This window comes from Notothenia rossii, assembly GCF_949606895.1.
Source record: "Notothenia rossii genome assembly, chromosome: 4".
Taxonomy (NCBI): domain Eukaryota; kingdom Metazoa; phylum Chordata; class Actinopteri; order Perciformes; family Nototheniidae; genus Notothenia; species Notothenia rossii.
The window spans coordinates 20,683,409-20,706,777 of NC_136902.1; the positions used below are offsets into that span (position 1 = coordinate 20,683,409).

Sequence of the window (23,369 nt, forward strand, 5' to 3'; positions counted from 1 at the left end):
GGTCCCAACATAGACTCTGCTTTCCTAAGTCAGGCAACTTGCTCTCTCCCTCTCATCCTGATTAGAGAAGATTTAAGGATTAAGAGAAAGAAACAGACAGCAGCCAACCTTGCTCCCCTTACAGTCTGTTAAGTTAGTCTGCTCTTTATTTCTTCTCCCGCTCACTTGTTTCCACAGCTCTCCCCGAGTCAGTCCATCCACAGCTCTCTGCTGCCCATCTGTTGTGTCAGGAAAATATCTCTAACCGTCCAAATCAGTGTGGTGACTGAATCATAGAGGCTCTGGCTCCTAAATATGTCTTTCTGCTGAGGACCCCCTGCCTGATTAATTTCAATGTGTCTGCGTGATGAGAGGCAGCATCTTGGGTCTGTTTTCCCATGGAAATCCATTTGCTGGGACAACAAAGTAACCCGGCCGCTACTCTAAGCCAGTGCGCTTTGCTCGTATTATTCCCATGACAGGGATGACACATGCAGACATGCAAAATAACACATGGGCATTCTGTGATGCATGCACACAATTGCTCAGATATAAGATGCTATGCACACACGAACACACATGGTACAACGACACAGATGCTCAAATAGTTAGAATCAACGGATTATACAATAGGCATCAAAGATGTTTTTTCTCTATCACAATTATGCTTTTATTAACACGCCCAGATCAAAAGAGAGCTCACATATTATTTTGTATTAGTATTCACATTTTCATCAAACGTTCATTCAATTGACCTGGTGATTCGGGTAACGAGCCAACAGCAAAATCACAAATTGGAACAACTCAAGTCATTTTATATTCCATTTATAAGAAACAAGGCCAAGACACTTGAATAATTGTTTTCATACTAGTTTCACGATGGTTCTACACCCCAAGCCCTGCTTGAATTGTGATGCTTTGACAGCCAAATCCTACATGTGGACAGGACTACCGCGTAACAGTTTTATTCATATCATCACAGACTCAATCACATGGTTTTAAAGGTGCATGTTAATAGATTAACCCTGATAATGAATTCGAGAAGAGCCAATCTGTGTCTTCGAACATGTGAATGAAACCTGCCTTATGCAACACTTCCTCTGTTAGAGGGATGACTACTGCCCCCTTCTGATCAAACTGGGCCATGCAGCGATTATCCATGAATCTTGTTTATGTAATTCAAAATGATATTCAGACTGTTCATGTCTAAAATAGCTTCAAAATGAACCCTAACCCTCATTATCTACACCCCCTTCAAATGTATCAACAAACGTGTAACGAGGCACATCTTGTTTGCTCTGCACTTACATGTCTTTATTTTACAGTTTAATCCTAAAATACCATCAGCGAGTTCTATTAGATACTTCATGCCATAATATTAACCAGCAAAACTTTTTCAAAATAGAGCTCTGTCTTGACTTAGAAAAGCCACTGTGACAAATTGGACGCTCACTCAAAAGCATTTTGATCCGGAGAATTATAGTTGCTGATCTGCTCTGAAGAGTTAGCCTACAAATACATGTTGTTGATACCAGCCATGTGAAGTGGTCACAAACCTGAACACAATCTCTCTAAAACCATCAAATGACCAATTCCTTATCAGAAGCTTCCTCAGATCAGCATCAGATCAGATATAACATCACACTAACTTGACCCATTAATCTAAAGGTGCTATGTTTAGACACAGGAGCCTGAGGTGGGTTTTGACCACTCACTGATATGAAACACAGGAAGTAGAAGAAAGTTCATGATTGGGCGAAGATTTATAGCTTGTGAAAGGTCAAAACAAGTGGATAGGAAGATTTTCAGAGGAAAGGGAAGTCTGTTTGGCAAAACAGGGTGTGTGTGTGTGTGTGTGTGTGTGTGTGTGTGTGTGTGTGTGTGTGTGTGTGTGTGTGTGTGTGTGTGTGTGTGTGTGTGTGTGTGTGTGTGTGTGTGTGTGTGTGTGTGTGTGTGTGTGTGTGTGTGTTAGATATACAAGACTGATCTCACAGCTGTACCACACGAGGGCAGCAGCATACTTCAACATCAGCATTGTTTGTTTATCACATAGTAAAGTCCCAAAGATGTTTACAATATATTAACTAATCTGATGTATTTGAGTGAAGTACATTTTGTTCTGACTCCTACCTCTTGACAGTGCTCACACTTTCCTTTTAGGGTCACAGCTATTTGCCTCCTGTTCTGCAAATTCCTAACAGAGTTATTCACTCATCATCGCTGCAAAAGACAGCTCAACTTCTCCCCAGGCAGCAGAGTACCCAGCAGGGGTCACTGATAGAGCAAAATCCTTTTTGGAAAGAAGCTTGGGAAGTAACAAACTAAGTTTAGCCAGCTTAGTGACTGATGTTAAAGACAGCCATGTGCTCAGCTAATATTAGACAGTTGGCAGTCTCTACAGGAAAGTCTCTTAGGTCAGACTTTATGATCATCTGCTATATTATTTCAGTCTACGCCGAATTAACACACAGAACTCATGCTACTTGTTTAAAAGTGTTTATCCTGGAGGGATCAGGTGTATGGAAGGAAACACGGAGACGGAGGAAACATTACTGACGGTGTAATGCAAACATATTGCAATAGGAAGTGGACGTTTTTTTGTTTGTTGCTTTGATACAATGGTGGGTGACTGATACATGGGTAACAAATACTGCACATAAGACAATGATTTGCTCAAACCTTTGAGTAATTCTCTCAAACCACAAAATGAGACTTGCAATGGGCTGGGTTAGTGTTGGATTAGGGCAAGACAACATGAGGTAGAAAAGTATTCAAATGGGCACCACTACTCCTTAAATTCTGGTTGTGCATATTTTCAAAATATTTAAAGGAGGTTGACAAAAAAGTTGACTGATAACAATGTAATATTGCATATTCTGAAATAACTTTACATGATTCAGCTGGCTCAACAGAGAAATACGAAACCTATTACTTTTGAAAGATTCCTTGTAGTTTGTTCCATATGGAATTGTAAGAGTAGTTTTAAAAGAAAGCAATGCAGTACAGGTCAACATTTTATACTGTTTTTACTTTTGTCATTTCATGCCTTTTAAGAGCAAGTGGAGGGAGGACAGGGAATGATGTGAGGCGGATTAGAACCCAGCATAACCTGCTTCTCTTCTAGCTGCCCTGGTTCAGAGAAAGTGATTCTGATGTGTCCAGTCAGCCTTGACCTTGTGCTAAAGGCTAGTTTGAGCGATGTGGAAACTTTGTATGATCACAAAGTGGTTGTTGAAAGCAATCATTGCTTCTTCCAATTCCAAGCTTAGTGTTTCCTCATACTCACATCTTCACCTCTGCCAGTACAGTATGTCTGAGAGTTTTTTACTGCTGACTAAATGTTCTCAATAAAGATGAAAGCCAGATCTTCTATAACACCCAAAGCAATCAGGAAAAAACCCACGTTTGGTATAGTGTGAAGCATTTGAAATATCTTTCTTAATATTTGATAAACCGCTACCAAATCTTAGAAAAAAATCCAAACAATGAATATGAAATACTTAAAGATATAAACCAATTAGGAATATGTGTCACAATATAACATACCCATCCTTTTATTTCTATGCTGATGAAACTGTCAAACTATACTTTGCTTCTACTTTTGCAAAGGCTTTTTGAGTATCATCAGTATGTACTGTATGTGATATTCGAGTACAAGAACAGCTCTGTCAATGGCAAGTTGTTTACAATTATTGTTCCCAAAGCTAGAGCTATATTGAAAACCAATGGAACAATCTACAGGCTGATCTTATCTATCTTCAAATGATTTATCAGATAATTTTTTAGTATTAGTTAAATCTTTCATGGTAATTGTTGAAACTCTGTGTTGCTTGACCAAGTCTTCCTTGTTTAGGAAATCTTTTAAATCAATGGTACACATCTGGTTACGTTTAGGCTAAGTAATAAATAATTAAACCTTTATATTAACACACATTTATTTTGTGTGTGTGTGTGTGTGTGTGTGTGTGTGTGTGTGTGTGTGTGTGTGTTTCCAAGATACAGACTTGGCTCATGGTCTGTAATCTGTCAGTAAGCAATGTTGCAAGTCAAGCATTCAACTTATAATGACAAATAATCATTCAATTAACCAGAAACTAATACTACTGGTTTGACTCAGTAATCAGTATTTCAGCAGTTTAATAAGGTGTGTGTATTTGTGTGTGTGTGTCTGTGTGCAATCGGGGACAGTCTCTTAAATAGTTGAGCTTCATGGGCTGTGTATTCATACCTTATTTGGGGCTTTCCCGCTGCTTAGGTTCACACAATCCATGTGTCACTGCCTGAGACGTGGGTAAGATAAAGAGAGTGTATGGTGCCAGGGCTGTTCATCGAAAGTCCAGCAGAAAGAGATATTGAAAGGAATGATATATTTTGAGATTAAAAGATCCAGGTGGTGAAGACAAGGACCACAAAATGAAAGAAGAGCAAGAATGATGGAAGGAGGAGAGGTTTTGGAAAGGGGGGTGGTGACCCTTTATAGCCAATGAAGAACAAGGGAGGGTGATGTGGTAAGTCTTGAAGTCACGGCTCACCGTTTCAGCATTCAGTGAGAGAGACAGGAGGAGACTTCAACTTCCAACTACAACTTCAAACAGAAAGAGACACCAGGAAGGCCCAGTACATATTTTGACTGTCAAGAGGAACCTTATATTGAGAGCGACAAGTGGAAATTATTTTACTGGACTAAGCCAGAGTAAGGGACACCTCCAGCCGGCTCACCTGTGTCTGAATTAGAGGAAGTAAGAGAGCGGGCCAATGAGGGAAGAGCTCTGAGGCTCCTGTCAAGACCGAAACATACCCATTTCTTCCTGGATCAATTATTCATATCATGAGATTTCCTGTGTGTCAGGCCGGAACAAGGCGGGCTGCAGAGGCTCAGCTCTAAACTGGCACAGTGCTCCGTCAGACAGGAGCTGAAGGAGCAGAAAACAGGGTGACAAAAGAGACACAAGACCCAGAGAGACCAAGGGTCACAACAGCAGAGGAGATACATTTGAGGCACGTTTTTGTTTGCCGTTTGTGGAAAATGAAAGCTCTACAGAAGAACCAGGGACGCACTGACCAGATGTTGGGAGCCATGGCTGACATGCTTACTTCCGTGGCCATGCCCAATCAGCAGTGGGTGAGTTGTAGATCTGTTTGTGTATTTACTGACTGTTATTATAATATAATTACTGAATTTGATGAAAGAAAGCACATTCATTTTGGAGGTGTTTTTAAGGGCTTCTGGAGCATGGGCTCGCTCATCTGTGGCACTGTTGTTTTTCTTTTTTATTACTGCCGATTTTTATTCCATATTTCATTCCTTTTTATTCCATTGCAATGTAAATACTGTTATATATTTTTACTTTATATTTTATTATTTTTGATATTTGTTCTAGTTCTCTACCGGTGTTTTTTAATTCTTGTTTTACTTTTATGTATGCACCATGACACCAAGTGTTACCTACTTGGTAATAAAGCTGTTTCTGATTCTGACAAATTGCTGCATAGCTAGTTTATTTTGTGTCATCTATATCTTGGTCATAAACCTTAAAATGATTTAGTTAGAGAAGCAGAGAGACGAAAAAGCGAGGGATGGAAGGATTGCTGGTCTCTGTTCAATGCATAAGAGGAATCTTGAATGTTTCAGAACAGGAAACAGATTTGTAGTGATTAGACCACCTCACCGTAAACAAAATAATGTAGGTTTAGCGGCCCACTGCAAACCACCGAATGCATTTCCTTTCTTTCCTCCTATTGTTTATCTGCCTAAAAACAGGAAAAGGTCAGCATTACGGGTGATCTGGTTACCTGAAGCATTAATGTGTTATCTGATTGGTCGGACGAATCTATGACAGCCAAATACAATTTTATTCTTAAAAATATCAGGCAATACTCATCCTATTCAATTGCAGAACTAATTGAACGTAAAAGCATAAATAAGTTGAATTTGATGTATTTGATTAAACTGCAGCATGTAGGTTTCAACACAACATCTGGAGAATCAACATACAGAGGTGAGGGTGCACTAGAAGATCCAAATGTGTATTTTTGTTAATTTGTCTTTCTCTTTGAAAAATGTTCATCTTGATAAATCATTTCCTCCCAGACAGAGAGTGGTAAAGGAAAATATGATCTGCGGAGTACTTTATTAACCTTAACGCTTGAGGTGCTTGGTTTTTAAATAGATTCAAAGTGCCGTCTGAGAAGAAGTTCTTATCCACGCTCTGTGGCAGAAGTTAGACCTCAACGAGTTCTAAAGCATTCTTGCTCAGTGTGTAATGGAGAAAAGGATGAAGAAGATGCAGGGAATAGTGGAAAAACACAGCCACTGGTATAATGTTTTCTGGTTATGTGGCCATAGGCACTGTTTATAATCTTACCATCACTTCCTCCTTGAGAGAAGGGCTCCACCGCTGACAAAGGCATGTCTGTGTGTAGCTCTCAGAGGGGGGTGAGGTGGACCTCCCATCAAGCGAGGAGGAGAAGGGGCCAGTGCAGGGCCAGTGGGAGCCAGAGGGGCTGGAGTGGGAGCAGCAGCCCACGACAACAGAAAACCCAGAGCGGAGAGAAAGAACAGGTAAGACCTGAACGGGCTGCGCTGAGCGTGACAGACCGTTGTGTGACCCCAAACCCACAATGCTAGTCCAAACATTGGCCCTCACCAAACCAGTCGGAGCTTAGAGACTCACCGAAACACAAACTTCCAGCCCCAACTTTGATTCTTTGTGTGGAACGTCTCAGATTTCTGTGCAGTGATGTCTGACACAGCCTGCTCAGCCACTCAATCACTTTCATGAACATCTCCTAGCCGCAGTCCGTGTAGCTGTTGACATACTAAAAGCAGTGAAGATTTCTAGATTCAAGACTCATGACATGAATAACAATCATGAATCAATAAGTGTGCATGTGCCACGTGGGCTGCAGCCAGATTCAGCTCATCATGTTAGCCATATGTGAACTCTGGATAGAAAGAGTCCTGAGTACCATCAGCCATATCAGATAGTGGTCATTAGGGAGGTAATCGCTTCAGGAAAGTACCAGATGGGAGTCACCTGAGTGTTGGTAGTTTACTCTAATTAAACTCCACCCTCTGTATCCTCTATTAGCACTGATAGCAGTAAATTGCTTTGCTGTAATGTACCATACATAAGTATGTTTGAAAGAAAGAGTTCTTGTGTGTGTCCACACGCAAAACTTTCCAGATGGGGCAAGACAAGCGATTCAGCTAACTCCCCTTCGCTTAACATTGTTGGTTACACTTATTCAGATTTAGCTGTGAAAGGGTTGCGTGCATTTCCATTTTCCTTGAGTGGAATGGAACAAAAGGATCTTTGTAGCTGGATCCGGGTTTGGGTTGGAGGGAGTGTGTGTGTGTGTATACGGGGGGTTTGGTGGCGAGTACCATGTGGCTGGACCACGAACTGTTGTGCAGAGCAGTACATGGAGTACAGAAGGGGTGTGAGTGAGGCCGAAGGAAGCTGTCATTGATGCTTATCTGTAATGGTCTTACTCGGATAGGGTCTGCTGTTGAGGTTAATGCTTCCAAATATTATTTCAGTTCTCAGAAAAGAAAAGTAAAGATATGCATTATTCAGGACCATGTGGAAGAATGATGATCGCAAAAGAGATTGTTTATTCCAGTCGCAGACAAGCTCACTTCCTCAATTGTTTTTGCATTGCCCAATTTCCTCCGGATGGTAAATTGCATGGAAAATCTATGAAACACAAGGCGGAAAAACATGTGAACCACAACAAGATACAGACGTCTTTGGAGCACAGAGTAGGTAAAGTATTTTTAATTTATCGGCTCTCAAACCGCAACAAAATCACTAGTAAAAAGAACACACATCATAAATATAAACATATTTAATAGAAAAATCATATAAATAGATGTTTATATTATTATTGATTAAATTAAAAAGCCAATCTGCAAACATGTAGACACTCTGAGATGTTACATGTAGGTCACAGTGTTGTTTCCATCCCTTGCTGTGTCAGTGGAAGAGAAGGGAAAAGAGTAAAGAGCAGGGGCCCCTGCTTTCTATAAAGACGTGGTTCATGGGGCCATAAGGGCCATCTGTTATATGTTAGACACATCGTGCCTGCTAGTGGCTTCCCAGGAATCACATGACAGTGCCAAACTCCACGAATTCAGATCCTTTCCCCCCATTTCTCAATTCGAGCTTACATTGCTCTCTCTTTGCGATGAATCTCACTACAGTGTGCCTTTCTATTTTTCTCTGATAATCTCCTGTTGTTTTCCCTCGTGTCTCCCTTTTGTTCTCCAGTAACTACATACATATCTTCTTTTTATTTTTCCTCAAAGCCAGCTTTGGTATTTAAACCTGGCTCCCCCTCCAATTACACAGAGCTCCTGCCCTATAGATCACACTCTCACCCCCCCAGACATTATGTGTGAAGTGTCTGTTTCGTAACACGATCAGTGATGGATGGCCATGTGTGCCCACGATGTTATGTTTTTCAAGGTCAAATGCTTGAAGCCACATCAACAGGAAACTGCACTGAACCTCTGATCTGCAACTGCTCAATGGTCATGTTTACAGACATACGTCTTGTGAATCCTTTGACACATTATTCGTGTAGGTAAAGATATGCCAATGAATGTCTTTATTTAAAGAAAACATAATATTATTTTAGCCACACAGAGATAGCGAAAAACATAAATAGGACCATATTATTATGACATTCAATGCACAAGAATTGTGGTTTTTTTAATACAGTAGTATTACAATTTTTTACAAATAAAATCCTAAAATATTAAATGGATACGAAGTACTTAAAACAAGGATTCGGTATAAGTGTCTAAAAAGCATTAAGCCTCTTTTTCTACCTCCTAAAGAAAATCGAGACTAATAAAAAAATACATTTATGTTTGGAAGGCTGGCCAGTTTAGCACTCAGAACATAACTTGGGTAAAGAATAAATGTTACCATTCACTTAATTAATGAGTAGATTTGAGTATAACCATGTGGGAAATGCATGGCTCTGTCCATATTGGGCTCCATGAGAGGCTATCAGAGTGTGCCATCCCAGGAGGAGTGCAGATCCCAGACGACCCTGAAATAAAACTGTGTGCTTGATTGACCTTACATGGGCAGAGTTTAACCTGAAGCTGCATCACATTGTGTTGTAAGGGCCAAAGAATTAGAAAGCATTGCCTGGTGGATGGTGTAATTGTGTTTATTTCCATGGTTATAATATCTAACGTCTTCTATCATCATTCAGAAGACGTGTCAGGAAGTTGTTGGACTTGACCATGTTCTAATTCGTATTTGAAATGTTCTTCTAAGGAATGTCTGTGTTCTGTTTTGCAACATTGATGATGTTGTAAACATTGGACATAGAACAGTCGTGATTCTGTTATCTGCAACTTTGACCTATACACCGTAGATCTGACCCTTTCATCATCTTTAAAGTTGAAGGGAACAGTTTTTATGTACACATCCAGCAGGTACAGAGCAACCTTATCATTCATTTGGAGTTGATTTTGTGCTGGCAGATTTAAGTTTAGAATTCTCTCTATCAGCTTCGAAATATCTGGCTTTTGAGTTGCTATGTCTAACTGTGTCTTTAGTTATTTGGTGGTGAGCAGAGAGTTGTTGTTGTGTTTTTTTGTACAATATGTTTGCTTAAACAGCTGTCTGTTGTGGCCTAAAATGTCTCTGTGAGAGTAATGTGGACACAATGCATTGTGCTCTATTAGGCTGATTCATGTGATAATTCTCTGCAGATGTTTCACTATGAGCAACCCATTTGAAAATGTATGCTGCTTTAAATGATTAAGGACGACAGGAAATAATTTTGTGTCTATTTTGAGTTAAATTCAAGTTGTGTTTTAGCAAAATGTGGCTAGCTATCAGGTCACCTCACAGGTCACTGCTCTGCAGCACAGCTGGAAGCAAAGAGGCAGATGGTGACACACAAACAAAAGTTTACATGTTTCTACAGACATAAATATGTTCCCAAACTTACCACGTACACTCATCAGAACAATCATTTGTTTAATCCGTTTATATTAAAGATTTGCAGCATGATTCAGACTGTATTTTTCACATTAGCACAAAGACTACCTCTTAATCCCTTTTTCCGACAGAAAATCTCTTTCCCTTGACATTAAAAAAAAAACCTGGTCATAGTAATTATTAATCAAGGATAAAACAGCAGTGTTTCTCCATGTGTGGTCCCTAGGTTTACTTTTGTTTAATTAACATGTTCTCCTTTGGGTGGCGTTTTAGCTCCGGTCTAAGCTTTGAGTCAGCAGCAGTCTCACCATTGCTGCTTCTAGAGCAAGGTTCACAGAACGGTTCCAGAGAAATAAGGAGAGGGAGGGAGGCTGTGGGTCAGGTAGAGGAGGAGAACTCTGACAAGCTCCAGTTTAAATACTATCACCATTGTTTTGTTTATTAAAGATGAACTGGATGGGGTACGATTATAAGGAGGTTGTGTTTGTGTGAATGTTCAAAGTGTGTCTCTGTATGTATGCTTGTAGTCGTGAGAGTTACATGAGTATCTTGGATGTTTTGAGAAACATGTCTCCCTGGGTGGTGTTCCTCCCCCCTGTGTGCTGCAGAGCTCTGCTGCCTGAGAGCTGCACTGCATGTTCAGGTATAACAGTGGGAGGTACTGAGTGGTACTAATAGTAAAGTGCACACAGAAATGATTGCATGCACAACCCACCCGTCTCACTGATGCATGCTAGCAGTGTATTTGACTCTAATTGGACAAAAACAGCATCCCTCTGCAGATGAGCTGCACAGAAAGGTTACTCTGTGACTTCTGCTCTACGGTGGGACCTCAGCCAAAAGCCCAAAAAACTCCCCCTGCCTTAATTGGCGCTCAGCTGAGAGATGACGGGAGAAAGAAAAAGAAAGGAACTACGGGAGGAAAAGCGAGGGAGAGCGAGGAAGGAAAATCTAAGTGAACATATTTTGGCAGGGTTTCAGCTGGCTGATGGGGTGAGGAGAGGCTAATGTCACTGGGGGGTGGGGGAACACACTGCGTATAAGCCACTGCATATCTGCTGAACTCAAACTAGCCGTAGCTATTAGTATGCATAATGGTGTCATATGAGTTCTGTCTGTTCCTTCTGCTAGTGTGTATGTGTCAATACGGTACATCATAAATTAGTTTAATCCAGCAATGTGCATTGTTTTTGCGTATCTGTATTCCACAAATGTCAATACAGAAGCACATTAGAAGAATGCATTATTTTGCATGAGCTCATTTAAATCTATAAATCATACTCAAGATTCCTCTCTGAACATGTCTCCTAAATGTTCCGACTATCTTGTACCCAGAGTGGAAAGACGATCATTCTCCTTGTTTGGCGTGCTTTGCTTAGACAAAAAATACACACATCCTTCTACTTGCGTGCTTGTGGATAAGACAAGTCTTTATATCCAGTCCGGCGTGAACATATATGTATGGATTTTATCATTCTCCAGCACTGTAGGTGTCTTTCTCCACGTCTGCACAAGCTTACTGTACGTGTGCAGATGAATCATCTTGTCTGTCGTTTGGGGGAAGGAGGGAAAAAGTGAAGGAGCAAAGGAGCGAAGGAGGATTTTTTCCATATTTTTGTTAACATCCAGGGCTTCGCTCATGTCTCCAGGGCCTATTTTGGTGTTCACCTATTCAAAGGTTCCATTCGATATGAGAAAATGTATACTGTAGGGCAGGGGTGTCAAACTCAATTTCATCTCGGGCCACATTAGCATCATGGTTGCACTCAAAGGGCCAGTTTTATATACATATAAAAAATACATATATAAATATTTAATATATATAAAATAATGTATTATATTACATTATTGCCTCTGCATTTGATTATTATCGGATAGGGTAATAACTTAATAAGTCTCTACAGTGAGAATGTCACAAAATGATTTAAAAAGAAAAGCAAAATTCTGGAAAAAAAGTCAAAAATAAATAAGTGACATTTTGAAAAAAAAATCTGATTCTTAGAAAAATGCAAGTTCTAAGAAAAAATGAATATTTTGAAGAAAAAAAGTCAAATTCTGAGAAAAAAGACAAATTCTGAGAAAAAAAGTCAAATTTGAGATGCATTGTGGGACATGTAGTTTATGGGCAACGTGCTTCTGTAAATCGGCATGTAACCTTATAATAAACATATTATATTCTTTGGAAGCTCTTGTGGGGCCACATAAAATGAAGTCATGGGCCGGATTTGGCCCCCGGGCCTTGAGTTTGACACCCCTGCGTAGGGTGTTGAAAATCATAGTTTATACACAGAAATAAGATTTTTAGTCGTATTTGCATTTTAATCAAATATTACGATACGATCCGATATTACTTTATTTGTCAGATCAAGTCTGAAATTTGACTTGCGTCACAGCAGCTCCATGTCCAACATCAACAGACAAATATCCAGACACAAATACATGAAACACAAACAACAAACATTTAACATAACAGCATAACAGTGAGAGAAAAACTGCTCAAAGAGCCTTCAGCGTGCATTTGATCTGGGATTTAGCTCTGTATTTACTGTGAGGATTGACTGATGCACAAAGGACTGCTTCAGTCTGACTTTATTGAATTGCGGGACCCTGTATCTCCGATTAGATGGTAGCAGTTCATATTCACTGTTCAGAACATGGTTTGGGTCAGAGATGATGTTGTTGGACAGCCTCACTAGGTTGTTATGATAGGCTGAGTCATAGCGTCTCTGACAGGGTTGACCAACAATCTTTGAGTCCACTCAACCACCTGATTTACAGCCTGTTGGTGCAGCTCAGGGTCGTCTGTGTTACTGAGCAGAGATATTATTGAAGTATCATCAGAGTACTTAATGATAACTTGATTTGGTGTGTTGGTACGACAATCATCAGTGTAGAGAGTAAAGAGCACAGCTGAACTCACACAGTCCTGGGGGGCACCTACATTGGTTGTGATGGCAGATGACAGGGTTTTGTTAACCTTCACAAGTTGCTCTCTACTAGTGAGGAAAGCAGCATATCAGTAAATCAGGTATGGATTTACTTCCAAATTGCTATGGATTAAGTTTGTCTTGTGTTGTACTGATAAGAAAACGGAGCAGAATTCTTTCTAGTGATTTCATAATCACTGAGGTGAGGGCTATTGGTCTGTAGTCCTTATGTTCTTTTGGGCATGGAATTTTGGGCAGCGGTTTGATGTGTGAAGTTTTCCATGACAGAGGGATGGTGTGCGTGTCAATAGAAGCCTGAAAGATGGGTTGCCACACTGGAGCCAGCTCAGTAGCAAAGTTTTTCAGCAGAAAACCGCTGCACCCATCTGGCCCAGCCGCTTTCTTGGTGTTGGGGTAACTGAAATGTTTTTCTGACCTCTTCGACACTGATGGTAATTTTGTCAGAGGAAGCAGGTATTATGGTTTCGAGCATTTCAGTGCACTATTGCCTGACATTTTTTGTATTCCAAACATTTGTAATTCGATCATCGCAGAAGAACATTAGTCAATGAAAGTGGAAACCGCACTATTTCAAGTGAGTGAAGCAACCATTCAACCTTCAGCAACAAGTACAAATGCCCCCTACTGGGTGCCCTGTAGAAGCACATGAAAAGATTCCTCTGCATTCTCAAGAGCAGTTTATTCTTTATTATGTCTCCACTGTGTTTTCTGGTTGGAACAGCTCCGGCAGCGTTTCCTCACGTTGTAGTGCTTTGCCCTCGGATCCATGTCTTTGTTTTGTCTTGTTTCTTTTTAAATCTGTGCTGTCAAAGCTATTGTTACTCCTCCTTTTGAGTTGTGCTTTTATGCCTAGAAAGTATTTGGCAGCCATATCAGCAGCATCAGTGGAGACGAGTGGAGACGAGTGGAGACATTCAGCCGCTCTGTTTAATACTCTGGTGAATTGCCCCTACAATCACAGTTGCTTATAGCATCCATTAAAAGCAAAGTGGAGGAGGGAGGAGGAGGGGGGAGGAAAAGAAGAAGAGAAGAACTTTCTACTTCTACATGTTACATTTTCTTCAGTCTGAGCTGTTTGTGTGTGTGTGTGTGTGTGTGTGTGTGTGTGTGTGTGTGTGTGTCTGTGTGTGTGTGTGTGTGTGTGTGTGTGTGTGTGTGTGTGTATGTGTGTGTGTGTGTGTGTACTCCACTTGTGTCGGTTGACAGAAACATCCTGACGCCAATCTGCCACCACCTTGTCACTGTGATGAAATGGATGCTGAGAATAAAGCCCTGCCAACCATTGGAGCCCTTGACACCTCAGGGATGTTCATATTGGTGTGTATGCGTGCACATTTGTTGAGTGCCAGCCAGGACTCAGCCGTCTCTTGCTTCCGTTGATGCCAACAAAGAGGAACCTGAGTGGGCACTCGTCTTTGATGCTGTAACCGGCTGGTGAAATCTGTGCAGTCGGATGGTAGATTGTGTGAAAGGAGCATGGCGTGGTGAGTGCTGCAAAAGTGAGATGAGATCACATCCTGAGTCATTAGCTCAGAGGCTTCGGGCAAAATGAATGCTGTTTGTTGATCAGAAAAGAATGGTTTGGTCTCAGAACGCAAAGTATTTCATAAGTCATCACTTATATCACGTCATCACTGACCTTTATGGCTTACCTGCCCATGTGGGTTACTTCTTGATTTGTTTCCTTGGATAGAGGTAGTATACAGGCATGTGGACAGACTGATGTCATCTGTAAAGAGGCTGATCAGTCATAATGGAATGTTGAAGATTGATGCAAACATATAAATATAGTACTTTTAGAGTACGGATACAGCGCTGTGTTTTCACTTTGGGACGCATACCCTTCATTAGGTATGTACACTCGTCTATTATGTCCATGTATGCACTGTTACAAATCTGAGAACTCATTCAGTCGCAGAAACACACACACACCCAGATGTATGCGCTACACACACAAACATGTGTAAAAAAGAAATGGCTAATCTTAAAGTGGACGTCTGGAACAGATGAGTGAAACTTCTTAGAGTATGCTTGTTTGCTGTCATTGTTGAGAATACAGTTGAGGATAAAAGATGATAGTTAGCCTGAGAAGTACGGGTATACCATTGATTGTAACACATTGTGAGTCAATTTCAGTCAGGGTTTACTCCATTTTATGAACAATATGATAAAGTACCTGCATTTTGCACTGTCCCTTTTGATATCACAATATATAATTACAGATTATATCTGTATTTTATACTTCTGCAAAATATACATTTAACTGCAATCTAAACCAGTAAACCTGGGATTTGGGGAAGTTTCTCTGGTTAGAGTGACCCACTTTTCTCTTTCTAAATCACACACACACACACACACACACACACACACACACACACACACACACACACACACACACACACACACACACACACACACACACACACACACACACACACACACACACACACACACACACACACACACACACACACACACACACACACACACACACACACACACACACACACAATGCCAACATGCCAGCATTGTGAAATTGGAGACCACATGCTCCCTCTATGGAAACACAAATGAAAAAAAAGCCCTTGCTATGCCGGCCCCATGATCGTAACTGAACACAGAAGTCAATTTTGGAGCCGTCCCACTGAAGAAAGCCCTCGATGATCTATGATGTGAACACACTGAACTGTTTAACAGACGCTGTTGATGACACTGTCTTTGCCTTACTGGGAAATACATGACACCTTCAACCCAACATAGCCTCTCTGTAAATAGCAGTATGTATGATTACAGACATTAGTGTTGCTATTTCCAGGAGAGATAGAGCTGCACTGGAGAGCGTGGCATTTTCTCTGCTCCTATAGCTGGTTAGTAAAGGATAGCAGACAAGCGAGGAAACAGAAGGGAGCAGCTGAGAGGAGAGACGCACAAGACAGGAAGAGAGAAAAATAAGGGGAGTGGGAACCTTACCCTGGAATAGACAGCAACTAGAGCTGCAGACTCCACCCTTCTCACCCCTCCCCTTACTCTCTTTCTCCCTCACTATCTCTCTCTCTCTCTCTCTCTCTCTCTCTCTCTCTCTCTCTCTCTCCCAGTCTGTCATTTGACCAGGCAGTTCACAGAGGCGAGAGCTCAGCACCAAAAGGAAAACAGAGAAAGAGACGGAGCGCAGGGAAGCACATTCAAGATAACGATAAGCTTGCTGGAATGTTTCCTTGGTTGTTTTTCACCAGCTGAAAATCCCTGTCAGAGTGGATTTCTTCTTGGCTGCTGCTTTTGTGGACTCTTTCTCTTCTCCCCCCCGTCTGGATGTGGGCTTTTAAGTCTGTCTGCAGTTAACTAAGGAGGATCAACTGACACCTTTTTGGGGATTTACACTTTGAGGAGTAAACCTCTATTTGGGTGAGGGTGAGAGAGGGAGACTAAGAGAGACTGAGAGAAGAAGTGGAGACAGAGAAAGTGCCGGGCCATGCCCACCTTCGCCCATGGTTCAACAGCATGAAAGGGGGCAACCATCACCATCGCCACCACCGAGGCTGTGGCTGCCAACACTTGTTCCGTAAAGTCCTGGCCAAGTGTGGCTGCTGCTATGCCCGAGTCAGAGGTCAGTGCTGTTACACTCACAGAAAAAAACTCACCAAGACAGAAAAAGCATGATTCTTATCAAGTGTATCACCTTCAGTCTAACTTTCTTTGCCTTGAGGGTGATGCTGTACTTCAAAAATGCATCTGAGAGTCTGTTTGTAGATTTTGTGTGAGAGTTGTTACTTGTATGTGTGTGTTTTTGTTGATCCTACTGAACTGAAGCGATGACTCCTCTCATCTCCTTCCATTTCTTATATATCTAGATATGATATACATTCTCTCGCTCATCTCCTCCACATTTTCTCAGTTGTCCACCCACGTCTCCCTTATCTCTCCCTCCATTCCTGCGAGCGTATGCTAATGGTTTAAGTGTTAGCTTCAATCCTCTCGCCTCCAGCTCCAGCAACAGATGTGTGTTTCATACACATCAGAGCATGCGAGAAAAAAGTCCGTACACATGACTACACAGTGAGGAAGACGAAGGAGGACATGCATCACACATTATTCCATTCAAAATAGAGGACTGTGTGTGTGTTTGGGAATTGGACAGTGTCTGTCCTCATGATGAGTGTGTGTCGGTCAGGTATGTGCAGCACGTGGATGGATGAAACATCGCTCTACCCTGAACAAAGTGATCTCTCTCTCTCTTTTGCTCTCTCTCCAACCCTCCTGCTTGTTGTAATGAAGTGCAGCAGTAATAGCAGCAGTCTATTACAATAGTGTGGTTGAGTAAAAGCAGCGGGTGGCATGATATGTTATAAACAGGCTGGTTGCGTGCCTTTTTTCTTTTACAAAATTCAGGACTCCCTGTGAGAAGTAAATCAAGTCCCTCTATCTTTCCTTTCTGTTCCTGTTGCTGTCTTCTGCACATACTTTGTTTTGTCACCCTAGCTGGAAAGAAAAGTTAGAACAACAGTGGAAACTAATAACACTAAATGAGTTTACGTTGCGGTGCCAAACTACGTGTTTGTTAGCTTTTTAAAGCCAACATCAAGGGATAAACAGTGTACCTACCCGCTGAGGCTCTGCACATAGGCGGGCGGGGGGGGGCTCATGAAGTAGGTTTTCAGATTATTGGCCAGCGTTGTTGGATACATACCTCAGATTCCTTCACTTTAATCTCTTATGTAATGGATATTCTCCCTTTTCCATAGCCTGCAGATCCCCATTGTACCTCCAACATGTTATCATAGCAAATATACACACGCTTAGATCATAATGTATACACATGTGGGGGAGTGGAAGAATAGAACACGTCATGCTATTTAAAGAAATCCCAATAAACATACAATAAGATCATTATTCCAACAATCCGATAGGCTTGGATTTGTATAAAAAACCATGTATGTATCAGGAGGCTGTTTTGGTCCATCACGACAAGATGTTTCATATTTATATATAGAGTTAGAAGACAAAAACCTCTTGATCTCATTTACAATCGGAGCAGAAGAAACATGAGCACTCCAAACCTCTCTGGAGAAACCACCTAATAAAATCACAGTAGTCTCTTAGAGTAACTTAACTATTAATGTGAATCCCTGTGCTCCTTAAAACCTCCTTATGAAGCATGAAAAGTACATTGCTACTACTGTTTTGGTCCTAGCTCACATACATTACAGTTTCTATAATTAACACGACGTCAGGGGGAAAAGAGACAACTGTAGTGGCCTTTTTACTTTAATTGACCTTTCTCCTTAGAACCCTTCTCTGACTTGTTATCAGATAAAGTTGACCTTTTCAAACTAATTTACTGAATCTACCTGCGTCGGGAACTATACTGACATCCAGGACCCTGTTGTTACTGTTGTTGTGTTTACAGGAAAAACACTGAACAATGCAGGTCTGACTTCACTCGCCAAGGTCTTCTTCACTTCTGATAAACCCAACACAATGCACTTGTAAGTCAAGCTTGTCATATGTTGGACTTTGGGGGAGTTTAAAAAAACTAAAATAAACCCCTACTAACTGCTTTTTGAAAGCTAAGATAATCAGGGTCCAAATGCAAACTAATAATTTTGTGAGCTGCTGGATTTCCAACGTGAATAGTGTCACCATTTCCTCCTCATAGTCCTTCTCGTTCCAGTGACAAGCTGTGTTAGTCTATTGTATCAAACTAAGCTGTTCATGATGCATCTGCACCGTTCATTGATCCAAAAAAAGCCTCTCCATTGACAAAGAGGAAATGATAGTGTACAGCATGATTAACTCCCTGGCATAATAACACTTACTGAGGCTGCATGATGACACACTGTGCAGTATACCATTATGCCACACACTATGGGTTTGTGTCTTTCACCTCCATTCACACGTTCACTGACATCACTCGTTTACTCTAACCAATCAGTGAATACATGACTAGACTTGTAAGTTTAGCTGCAGTTTCTCATAATAATAAATGATGTGTCCAAAATGACCATCAGTAACCATCAGTACTGCTTCTGTTCAATTCACTTTAATGCAGAAAGGGGGCTGCAGTGCGTCAGAAAACAGGCAAATCAATGGCTTTCTGTGGCCTTACTGTATATGGACTATCCGGCCACATATTTCATTTCTTAATCATGGTGTAATGAAACAGGAAGAACATAGTCTTTATAAGCGAGACAATGTGTGAATGTGTGTATGTTTTTTTTAAGGTATGTGTTGCAGTTCCTTTGCAGGACTGACAAGTGCCAGAAGGCATGAAAAACAGAGGCAAATATGACAAGGTATAAACATGAGTGCAGAGGGGATGGTACAGAAAGCCCAGAGAGATGGACAGGTAGAGCGATGGGTATAATGAAAGAGAAAAGCATGTATCATTTTAGATCTGATGTTAGTGCTGCTCTGCAGGGCACATTAGCAGATTGGCTGCCGGTGGGTCATTACTGAAGGCTGCTTCTCAGCAAATACTGTTGACAGACCATTTAAAAATAGATGGTGTGCCATTATTTCATATTTTCCTCAGTCAATTGCCAGATAGGCCAGAGGGAGAAAACAAAACCTTGGGAAGAATCATGAGATCTTGTAAAAAAGTTACGTTTTTGGAACTGCCAAAGAAAACTAATGATAATGCAGGAATCTGTGTTCCTTTTTGAGCATTAAATAGCACGTTTGTTATTCTTGGACATTATTGGTTATGTTAATCATGATGTATACCACTGCAGAGTGGAGGCCAGCACAATCATCTCTGCATCTTTGCTGCAGCAAAGCCTCCCACACACCTAATGGTATTTGGGATGCACCCTGAGGTAAATGACAGACAGAGAAAACAGAAGAAAGAAAGGGATAGGATGTAGGTAAGATTACATTCAAACAAAGCAGATTGTCACTTGAATGTGAAAATACATTTTTAGCATAATTAAAAGCACAGCATTTCTATCTTAGCAGCTTAAAGGGAAATGATTCAAATGCATTTTAAATTGGTTCGGCATACATTTGCAACAGTTTTTAAATGCATTTGAAAGACACAAATGATTTGAAAAAAGAAATACAGTTTATGAACAGTTTTTCTTCTTTTGTTAGGGTTTTTCAAGACTTTTTCAAGACTTTGAAAAACCCTAACAAAACTCCGTTGTCAAACATATGTTTATGTTTGATACATTTTCAAGTGTCTTTATATACACATTTTACTGTAAATGTACTTTATGTTATTTGTTTGTGTGTCCCTGAACTGCTCTCTTCTCCACAGTAAGCAGCTTTTCTCTGTCTGGGAGTTTAAAGATAACTTGGCTGCAGCTGTAGCACAAGCATAGCAACTAAAACACTTTTCCATATGTGGACCCAAAATACCCGCCTTACCCTCCACAACTCTATCTATCTGGGTTCCCTTTGCATCTGTGAGTGTGTTTATCTCTGCGTGTGGGGGGCTGATGTTGACTCATGCATGCAATGTCTAGGACGAGGATCCCCCCCAGCAATGACACACACAAACAACAACAACACACACATATATTTACATGGTTGAATAGCAGAGACAGAGACTGGGACTACAACAACAGTTTAATCTGTAAAATATTTTGCGGATTATTCTTCCTAAAGTTTCAGCTCAATATTAAATTGCACTGCTTTGAAAAATGTTCCAGTTATTTCTTTCCAACCCTAATGCTTCTCAGCTTTTTGGCAATGTTCTTTTTTCCACACATGGCCCATTTGCTGGCAATTTAAAATGAAATACTTGATCACTTTGGGAAAATGACTGTCCCCTCGCCTGCTTTATCCTACCAGTCAGAGTGGGAGCCCCTGGAGGTGGGAGAGTTCAGTGTAGTTGTTCTCAGACGCAGGAACCCGATTGCCAGGTTTCTCTGAGACCCCTGAGACCAACATATCATTTTGATAATAAGTCAAGTATCCTTCTGACAGAAAGCAGCTCTGTTGGCAAACGCATGGGGAAAAATTACGGTGACTGAACCAGCGTGTCTTTTTATGCTTCAGCTGGAGAAGCTTCTTTGTCATCAGCTTATAAGGCAGACTTTGGACATTATGGAAAAAGCAGCAGAAATAGCTGAAATCGAAGGTATGCTGCTGGACTGCTGTGGCCCAGCCTTGTGTTCGACAGTTTGAGATATTTTTAAACGTTGCACCCCAGCCCACCCTCCACCCCGTCATCTCCTCCTGGCCTCCCACCCAACCCCCTGTCTCCTCTCTGCCGTGCAACTGATCTCCTCCATATTGTTTCTCTCTCGCACATGCAACAGAGAAAAGGACACAGAGAGAGAGAGAAGGGAAAGAAGTGAGAGAGAGGATGGGGAGACTTGTTTAATACCTACCAGTGTTCCCAGTCTCCCAGCTGGATGACGAAAGGACACAGTTTACATTTTGGGCTGAATGTTTCATGATTTGCCGGCTTGGAATGTGAACACCAAGTGGAGCATTAAGATCATTCCTGGGGCATTTTCATTTCTCTCGTCCTCTTCCCTTCCTCTCTCCCTCTCTGTTTTAGACTGGTCGGCATACAGCTAGTCGGACGGTTATTAATTATAACCTTCTCCCATTTTCATTTCATCTCCCTTTTTTACAGTTACATTTTCTTTCCTCTTTCCTTCTTGCCCTGACTTATTTCCACGGCTCCCATGCTCCTCTCCTCCTCTATCTCCTCCTTTCTTTCCCTCTCAATTTTCCTCCTCTTCTGGGTTCTGTTTGTAAACGTGCAGAGGAGAAGAATGAGGGAACAAATTATGAAACACAGGAGTGCATTCCATACCTTGTTTAGAAAGAATTCTCCTACAGCGCAGAGGGGGAGAGGAGCCATTTCCCCCTGCGATTCTCCCCCCACTTTCAGACCATATGGCTCTTTTTATGTCTGCAGACTTTAGGGGGGTCTACGACATTTGTTCCCGCTTCATTTAAACTTGGTTATCAGTCTTGTTCGACTCACTCTATTGCTGTTTGATATTCAACTGTTCTGTAATGTAGTGAGATTGAATACAGTGGGAAAAAACATGTTCACTTTCTACCCAGTACAACTTTTCATCCCGCAAGATTGGAACATACTTACTGTAAGTCTGAACAACAGGTTGACTACACGGATTGCTTCAGTGACCCCTCAGGCTGTCAGAGCAGGGAGGGGCTTTGTGTCCGGCTGCTCTCCTCTGCTGTTCTCCCCGGAGAACGCTTGATAGAGGCCTCGCTGAGAAACTTTCCAAAACAGTGCACTGCAGGCACTGCAAACAATGGAAAGTGACAATAATGAAAGCAATGTCGTAAAGAAGTCGGCTAGAGCAACCGCATGTTGTGTCTAGAAAAGGTTATCTTGTTCTCTATCAAATCTGCAGATTAAACAGTGGGTGTCAGTTTCCACCTGTCTGTGTTAAAGGTCACCTATTATGCAAAATCCACTTTTTTCATGTCTTTTATACATAAACATGTGTCCCCTCTGTGTTAAGAGATTCTGAAAGTTTCAGGAAAAAATATTTGGTCTCTTTTTGTCCTGATCCATTTATATAAAAACCTGTCTGAAAATGAGCTGATCAGATTATGGCCACTTTATGATGTCATAACGAGCCAATAACCAACCAAGGTAACCCCCACCCCCCACCTTATCACATGAATCTCCTCCTAGAGCACCATTGTGTTCTTTTTAACCAAATATCTCTCAGAGGGGCGTGGGGAGGGGCTCCTTATTTTCATCTAAAGTTACAGACACAGAATCAGAACTTTTGAAACAGGGCTGAAACAGAGGGGTTTATGGGATGCTACAATGGGTGATCTGTTTGGTATTTGGAGCCAAACACTTCAGAGACATGTTTTGTATATATCTGAGACCTATTATATATTGAGGATAAACAGTATAATAGGGGACCTTTTAAGTATGCAACCAGTATGGTAAAGGCACTCCTAAAGCATTTGGTTATACTGTAAATCTTGAGATAGAAGATCAGTATATAGAGAATTACTATTGTGTTGACTACTGACCTAAATTCAACCTCCTGTTTGTCTATTAGGACCATTTCAGATTACAGTTATTAGGTATTTCATTATCTTGACTATTACTTGACTACAAAATACATAGTGGGTACATCAAGATTCAACATAGCTGACCTGTCTCTTGTGTACAAATGTAAAAAGTACAGGAAGTTTCTTTCTGGGAAATTGAGTGAGAAAGAACGCAAAGGACAACATTTCCAGGAAGTGCCTGCAGTCTTTGGTCTCTGCCTCCTCCACAACATTGTGAGCAAAGCAAAATTGATCCATCTACCTTTCATTCGTCAGCAGATGACGTTGATTGTCAGTTGTCTGCATTGATCGTTACCATAGTCACACAGCCATTAGCTAGGAGATAGCCAGCAGCTTGACTATTGCTGCAAATACTCAAGGTTTATAATCGGTCTTGGTGGCCAAGTGGTTAAGTAAAGAAAACAAGTAACAACGGCAGCGACACAGGTTGAACATGTTGAACCTCTCACTCTCTATC

The 23,369-nt window shown here is 41.2% G+C and overlaps 1 protein-coding gene across 2 annotated transcripts in view; it reads left to right on the forward strand.

The window, feature by feature from the left end:
* Positions 1–4,640: 4,640 nt before the first annotated feature.
* The window catches only part of arhgef25a (Rho guanine nucleotide exchange factor (GEF) 25a), a 47,411-nt gene continuing 28,682 nt past the window's right edge, over positions 4,641–23,369 (forward strand). Inside the window, exons 1-2 of one of the 2 annotated variants that reach the window (XM_079679483.1) lie at positions 4,641–5,101; positions 6,403–6,541. In XM_079679483.1, coding sequence (XP_079535609.1) covers positions 5,006–5,101; positions 6,403–6,541 — 235 coding nt within the window. In that variant the 5' untranslated portion in view covers positions 4,641–5,005. Of the gene's footprint in view, positions 5,102–6,402; positions 6,542–15,715; positions 16,500–23,369 lie in introns of those variants that run through there. The other variant, XM_079679484.1, reaches the window with a different exon arrangement.